Raw genomic sequence first — 8,229 nt, 5'->3', positions numbered from 1 at the left:
GAGAGATCAAGTCCTTTCAGTTCTTTTGAGAATTTCTTCCAGGTGACTCTTTTAGCCCAGTTCTGTGGGCATCATCTCAAGTAGAGTAATCATATATAGAAAAAAAAAGAAAGAAAGAAAAAGAAAGGAAAAAAAAAAGGAAAAAAACCAAATACAGTAATCATGATAATAATTAGCATGCATTTTTGAGATTATGTGCTAGGTATTTTTCTAAGGGCTCTGCAAACTCAATCCTCACAACAAATTTGGGAGGTGTTATAATTATCCCCATTTTACAGAGGAGGGAAGTAGGAATAAATAACTAGCCAAAGATCCCATGCTTTGCTGTGTGGAGACCCACTCAGAACCCCAGAGTTAGTATAAAGATTATTTTAAGCTGAAGACATTTCATATTCAATAGATGTGGAAAAAAACCTTAGAGTTTTCCTTATTTGACTAACAGCAGAAACTTCTGAGAGATGAGGACTGCAATAACTTTCCTTTTGGGGAGGCTTCAAAAAAAAGGAGGGAGACCAAGAGAAAACCTACCATAAATACTCTCTCCAGAGGAGTTTTTTTAGCCCTGAAAAGACAGAAAGTCCACTTATATAGATAAACATCACAAGCTTTATCTCACCTTTATTCTGTTAAAAACCCATTTGTCTTTCCTAAATAAATCTATTTGTTTCTCCCCCTCCCTACTAAGTTAGGTGTATAAGACTTTTAACTTTAACCATTTAATGAGCCAGCTACTTATTTCATTGGTTCTTATGTTCATACAAATAAACCTTTTTCTCCTGTTAAAAAAATAAATAAATAAATAAATAAATAGTTAATCTAGATAGATTCCTTTTCATTTCAGCTGACTCTTTATGTTGATAAAGATATCATGCATTCTTTTATAGTAATAGCTACTGGTGGAGTGAGAACTTTTATCAGCACCGAACTCTCCCTGAGTGAGAACTTTTAAATAGTTAATCTAGATAGATTCCTTTTCATTTCAGCTGACTCTTTATGTTGATAGTACCAGGAGGCTCAAGAGCTAGCTGCTGTGGTTACTGTCACATTCATCCCAGCCTCCTTTCTAAGCCTGTAGCTGATGATGAAAATGTAATAAATGTTCTGCCTTAGCCTTGATTTTTTTTTTTTTTTATTAATTCACATCTGATAGTAAACTGTGGCAGGTCTTCCACTTCAGTCCCATCAGCCATTGCCACCACCTTGTCTGAAAGGTCTTTATTGTAGCTGCAGCCCAGGAAGATGTGGTTGGCCCAGACCATGGAGAGTGATAGCAGCTGATCCAGGTAGTTGCCATAGTCAGGCAGGTGTCACAGGATAATTCCATGGAGGCTTTCCATTGCTTCTTGCTCTTGGAGTAGGAGTGGAACTGCCTGACAAAGTCAGCTGCTTGTTGTACCCCGAAACCAGCTTCTCCATTGCAAGGGTACTCACCTGAGGCCACTGAGGACCCCAGATTTCTCATTATTATAAATGTCCATTGTTCATGCAGAACTAGTCAGTGCTGAGCTTTTTGTTTTTCTTGGAGCTCATAATTGTCCTTTTTTTTTTCTTTTTTCTTTGTTTATTACTTTGTTGAATTATTATTTGTAATTCAACCCCTGCAAATTTTCTGTTAGTTGTCTAAATCTCCTTTCACGATCTTCATTCACAGGGTCAGCCCATGGCTTGCTTGGGAGAGTGTGGTGCTGATGGCACCAGGGCCATGGGTTCGGATCTCTGTGTAGGGTTGGCTCACTTGGGAGAGCGTGGTACTGACAACAGCAAGTCAAGGGTTGGGATCCCCTTACTGGTCATCTTAAAAGAAAAAAAGATCCTCATTCACATAAGTTATTCTCTCAATTTATTCTTCCTGAAAAGAGGCTCCTGCAGCCTTTTGACTTACTCTAATCTGAACTATGTTGCCCTCTTTGCCTGGTGTGTGGTTATTATCTCAGTTCTTCGTTGACCATGATCCTGGGAATTCTCCTCACCTTTTTCCCATGTGGATTTACTGTTTCCTGTACCCCATATCTCATTCTTTGTTCCTAATTTTCTGAAATTTCACTGTAATATTTCTTGGTGTGGGTTTATTTCATCCATTGCGCTGAGCACTAGGTGAACCTTTTTGATTTGGGAACTCATGACCTTCAGACTGGGAAATTTTCTTGATTTGGATGTTGTCTCCTAGAGTGGTCAGCTTTCCTTTCCTTATTTGCCATATCTTTTTCTTTTTGCTTTACTTTCTGGGTAATTACCTTAACTTCATCCACCAATTATTTTTTTGGATTTTAATTTCTACAATTTTATTTTGTATATCAAAAACCTTTTTATTGTTGTTCTCTGAACAGTCTTTTAAAATAGATCATGTTCTTCCTTTTTTTTAGAAACAGGGTCTTCTATTATATTTTTGAGAATGTTAATGATAATTTGCTTTATTCAAAGTTATTTTTTCTCTTCGCATGCTCTGTTTCCTCCAAATTGCCTTGTTTTTCTTTTTCTATTTCTTTATTTTAGTTTCTTTTTTATATTAGTGGAGTTCCTTAGATTCTGGTAATCGTTTTTTCCCCTCATATTTAATAGTAGGAGAATAAAAAATGAGAAGCTCTGACCATGTTAGGGCTAATTGATAATCATAGGGTGATCTCACTGGGCCATTCAGTTGGGAAATTTCCCAAGGCCATATCTTTAAGTCTTTCTTCTTAGTGTGTTAAATTCCCTAGACTTAACTCTTACAGTCTCTTAAACTAGAGGTCTGGCTGCTAGCATTCTGGTGGCCTTGTTGAGAAAGAGAGCTTGAGGTCTCAATATCCAGTAGGGCATATTTCAGTTAATCTTCCTGTTTTCAGTATGGTATACCCCTTCACTGGCACACCACCCCCTAGCCCCCATCACAGTTGTGCCTGCTCCCAGGTAGAAACTCTCTTTTATCCTTTCAGAAAATGAATATCTACTCTTTTACCTAGGTATGTGAAGAGAAAGGATCTGAGGGTATGACTCCTTCTGAGTCAGACTTTCAACTTTTCATTTTGAAATAATTTTAGACTTACCAAAAAATGTTGTAAAAATAGTACAAAGAGTTTCCATATACCCTTTACCATCCATCTATGGGAAGCTTTTTAGAAGCACAACTTCCCTGGGTCCTGCCCCTAGGGATTCTAATTGGGCCAATCTGGGTAAGACACAGAATATAGGTTTTTAAAAAGGACCTTGGAGCCACTTTCTTAGAGTTTATGAAGATTAGGAAACCATTAATTTATTCGTTCAATAGTAGTACTCATTCAATAAATATTTATTGAGCAATTATAATGTATCAGACACTGTGCTGGACACTAGTGGTAGAGATCAATAAATCAGGGTCTCTGTCCTGAAGTTGCTTGTTACTAAATGGGTGAAACAGAGGTAGAGGCAGAGTTACAATTCAGTATGATTAAATGCTGTGTTAGAGCTACACCGATAAGGGACCGGTTTCCTTTAGCTGGTAGAATTAAGAACACCTTTGTGGCTAAGGTAAAAATTTGAGTCAGGACTTGAGACCAGTAGCAGGAGTTTCCCAAGTGAAAAAGTATATTGTAGTAAGAAGCAGCAGCATGAATAAAAGCAAGGAGTTATAAAACATTATGGTATGTTCATATAGTGGTAAGAAGACTGATGTAGTGTGATATATGTGGTGGGTAGTGGAGGGAAATAAGGCTGGAGAAGTAGATTGAAGGTGGATTTTAAAGGACCTTGTAATAAAGACTGTGATTTTTTTAAGGACATTGTGATAAGCTGGGATTTTATCATGCAGTCAGTAGGAAGATGGTGTGTTTCTGTTGGTGCAAGTCATCTGTTCAAGCATGATGATTTATTTTTTAAAGAAGAAAATAGGGCTGGCTGGTTAGCAGATTTGGTTAGAGCATGGTGCTGATAACACCAAGGTCCAGGGTTTGATCCCTGTACAAAAAAGAAAAGAAAATACAGATGTCAGCAAGGTATATGACTTGTAATAAGGAGAATAGATACAGGGAAATTACTGAGAAGGATGCTATGGTAATCTGATTGAGAAACCCTGAAGGTCAATATTAAGGCATTGTTATAACCTTCCAGTGAATAAATCGCTTACTACAGTCTCTAGTAGAAATAATTGTAATCTTTTCCCCTTGTGTTTGTTTCTTCTAGGTTTGAAGTCCTGAGTTTTCTAATGTTGTGTTATAATTCTGCTATTGTGTATATGCCTGCCTCATCTTACCAATCTCTTTGTCGGATGGGCTCCAGGTAAGAAGAGTAATTATTATTAATCTTCATATTCATTCATTTATTTGACAAATATTTATTGAGCACATTCTCTATGCTAGCCACTCTTATAACTTCTGGTGATACAGCAGTAAACAAACCTTGTGGAGCTTACATTCCTATGGGAATATTTATCATCCCTCATGATTTCTTGAAAATTATTTCAGCATTAAAGAAATATTTTCTAGTTGAACATGGAGTTAAGCCAAGATACATAAGTTTAGGTTTGTTTAGTGATATACCAAATCACTCCCTGGCTGACAGTTTTTATTTGTCACTTTAAGAGCTTGAGTACGTAGTCTTATGGATGGAGAAGATCTTAAGGAATGTGAACCTTTTCCTTTATATGTTTCACAAATAAATCCCTGTGTTGGAGAAGATGATTAGCAATAACACCAATTATGTGTGTGTCTCTTTGTATGTGTGTATGGGTGTTCTGTGTGTCTCATAGATTATAATATTTATTAAATCAGAATTTCTAATAATTTGGACAGATCTAGGCTGAAATTTAAATTTCCACTTTAGAAAAAAAATGTAAGTAATATAGCTGTATTAGTTTTCTACTGCTGCATGGCAAATTACCACAATTTTAGCAGCGTTAAAATATCACACATTTAGTATTTCATGGTTTCTGTGGATCAGTAATCCAGGCATGATTTAGCCAGGTCCTCTGCTTAGGGTCTTACAAAGCTGCAGTTAAGATTTTGGCTGGAGTTGTAGTCTCAACTGAGACTCAACACTTTTGTTGGCAGAATTCAGTTCCTATGGTTGTAGGACTGAGGGCTTCAGTTTCTTGTTGGCTGTCTGCTGGAGGCCATCCTCAGCTCCTTGCCACATGGGCCTCCCACATAGGCAGCTTGCTTCTTCAAAGCCAGAGAAGGAATGAGAGAGACTCCAGCAAGACCTATTATCTTATTAACATAATCACATAATCTCATACACATAATCATGGAATCCCATTACTTTTGCTGTATTCTATTGATTAGAAGCAAGTTACAGATCCCACCCTCACTCAAGGGGGAAGGGATGAATGACACAGGACATGAATACCAGAAATTAAGGATCATGGCCCCACAGGAATCTGTCCACCACAAATGTTTTACTCAAATTCATATGTTGTTGTGTCACTTGGAAGAGAGTGTGATCTCGTTTATAACAAAACATTAATTTTTCTAATCAGGGGAAAGCCAATCTAAAATTAGCTATAACTTTGATTTTATATATTATGTTAACATAAATATATTATTTTCTCTTGCCTATAATATGATGATTAATGGCTAACAAAGTTCTTGTCTCTAACGTAGGTGTTGTTTTCAAGAGAATACACTGTTTAAGCACTTACTGCCTACCCTGCAGATAAATTTGTTTATAAGTGACTATTTTTCATTCATTGAAAGAAATCTGCCAGCTCTCTTATGGCAACATTATTGTGGCCTTTAGTAGAGTTTCTTAACAACAAAAATGATGGCATAGTTTAGTAGTCCTTAAGCTTTTGTTCACATGTCTCCTAAAGTATTTAGAAAAACTAAGTACTCCTTGTATGTTTTTAAGTGGACATTTAAAATTTTTCATCTTATCTTAAATACATGCAAATGATATGATTTCCAGTATGTAAATATTAATATAATTTTTTAAAAATTGTGTTGGGTTACTACTTTAAATGTGTATAATGTAAATAACACAGTGATTTGATACCCAATCATCCATTTGAGGAATAAAAGAACAGGCTCTATTTTAACAGTCTGATGTTATTCTATTCCTTTTGCTTCCTTGAAATTGAGTTTCCGTTCCACTTTCCTCACGTAATTTCATCTTAATGTAATGGTATTTTCAACTTGCAATTCTCTATTGATCAGTTCTCTGTTGATAATTATACTTCTCTGCTACAAAAAATATGTAGATAAATTGAATTTTTAACCCAATCATCCATTTGAGGAATAAAAGAACAGGCTCTATTTTAACAGTCTGATGTTATTCTGTTCCTTTTGCTTCCTTGAAATTGAGTTTCCGTTCCACTTTCCTCACGTAATTTCATCTTAATGTAATGGTATTTTCAACTTGCAATTCTTCTATTGATCAGTTCTCTGTTGATAATTATACTTCTCTGCTACAAAAAATATGTAGATAAATTGAATTTTTTAAAAAAAATTTCCTGAGACCATAAGGCACTAAACACCAAAAAATTTCTTCTGGACTCACCATTACAATTATCCTAATAAACTAATTGATTAAAATAATATAAATACATTACAACTTTTGATAAGTATTAAGCATAACTTTTTTGGAAGCATCTCTTAATGAGATGGAAGGTAGGGAGTTGTTTATGGTACTTTGATTAAAAATGGTCTCACAGAGAGAGTCCCCACCAAGAAAAAGGCCCTCACCAGTTGCACACATTGACCCTGGACTTCCCAGGCTCAAAACTCTGAAGATTGGATAGCTACAAACACAGATCTGATCAGGAAGACCAAGTTCGCCATCACAGGTCTGCCTATAGATGAAAAGATCTTTGTGCACGTAAAGGCTATGAATGTGGCCAATGTCAGCAAGTCCAGATGCTCAAGACAGCCATGAAGGTAAAAAGACCCCTTCAAGAGAGTTCGAGAAAAAAAGCTTCTGCAAAAATGGCCACGCCTTCAATTCAACCTAAGAAAGGGAGAGGGCCAACACCATTCGGCCATTATCATCGGCTGAATAAGGACAGAGTCACAATGAGCCAGAGCAGGATCAAAAGAGCATGAAGAATTATGCCACTTCAAGTGTCAACCTATGTAGCCAGTAACTTTAGGGTGTAGACAAAGACGTCAGACCTGTTGGCGAAGTCTCCAGAGGTCTAGCTGCTAGGAAATGGCCAATCATGTAGACAGAGAATTTTGCACCAACAAGGTATAGCTATGGTGATGATGAAAATAAAATCAACCTGTTGTGAAATAGGGGGAAAAAAAAAAAAAGGCCTCACAGGGCTGGCCAGTTAGCTCACTTAGTTAGAGCACAGCCTTATAACACAACACCAAAGTCACGGGTTTGGATCCTCATATTGGCCAGTTGCCATAAATGAATGAATGAATGAATGAAAGATAGATAGCCTCACGCAGTATTTTGAAATGTCCCTTTATTTGTTTTGAGATTTCTATACCTCCTAGTAATTCACCCTGATTCAGTTTAGGATGAATTAAAGTTATTCATTTTTTGTGTGTATGTTTAAAGAGAAAGAAGGGTGGTTATAAAAGAGATGGTTAGGTATTTGAGAAGTTGTTGCTTTTATGGATATAGTCCACTGGAATGTATGCTTTATAAAGGTACAGATTTTATTTTTTATTTATTTTTTGTCTTTTACTGGTTCATGATTATATGCATGGGCCTAGAACAGTGACTGGCACATGGCAGACACTCAGTAAATATTTGAGGAATGAATAAATTGAATAAATGAACTAATGAAAGCGAAGACAATTTAATGAATCAGGAAATCATACATGGTAAATACTGTATTTTCCTAGGGTTTGTGTGAGTGGGTTTCCACGGCAACATGAAAAACATTGGAAAGAACTCTGTGGTCGAATAGTATTGGATCCTGAATTTATGGTACAACTTCTCACAGGGGTTTATTATGCCATGTAAGTAGGTAGAATATGAAATTGTATGAATTCTTTCTAAGAATGTTTGGAAAATTTTAATATTTCTCTTTCTTCCTTATCAGATACAACATTGAATCTTTTATTCCATGATGGGTCTAATATCTTGTTTTTCTACAGTTTCCTTTTAGTACTTTTAAAATAGCCAAAATATCACATAACTAGTCATTAAAATTAGAGTCTGGAAATTGCTTGGTTTTCTGTATGGAAAACTATGTATCTCTATATAGTTCTTTTTTTTTTTCCTTTTTGTCTTTTTTCGTGTCCGGCAACGGATCGCAGCCCTCAGCGTCGCGCCCGTACCGGACTGGGACCGGCAACGGAATCGCAACCCTCGGTGCTGCGC

The 8,229-nt window shown here is 36.3% G+C and overlaps 1 protein-coding gene across 2 annotated transcripts in view; it reads left to right on the top strand.

Annotated features, from left to right (window-relative positions):
• The window catches only part of FAM126B (family with sequence similarity 126, member B), a 51,800-nt gene that overhangs the window by 30,345 nt on the left and 13,226 nt on the right, over nt 1-8,229 (top strand). For both annotated transcript variants that reach the window (XM_008591152.1, XM_008591151.1), the window contains exons 7-8: nt 4,138-4,233; nt 7,749-7,865. In XM_008591152.1, the coding sequence (XP_008589374.1) occupies nt 4,138-4,233; nt 7,749-7,865 (213 nt within the window). The remainder of the gene's footprint in view (nt 1-4,137; nt 4,234-7,748; nt 7,866-8,229) is intronic.

This window comes from Galeopterus variegatus, unplaced genomic scaffold (genome assembly GCF_000696425.1).
Source record: "Galeopterus variegatus unplaced genomic scaffold, G_variegatus-3.0.2 Scaffold6707, whole genome shotgun sequence".
Taxonomy (NCBI): Eukaryota; Metazoa; Chordata; class Mammalia; order Dermoptera; family Cynocephalidae; genus Galeopterus; species Galeopterus variegatus.
This window is presented reverse-complemented; position numbering and strand designations above follow the sequence as displayed.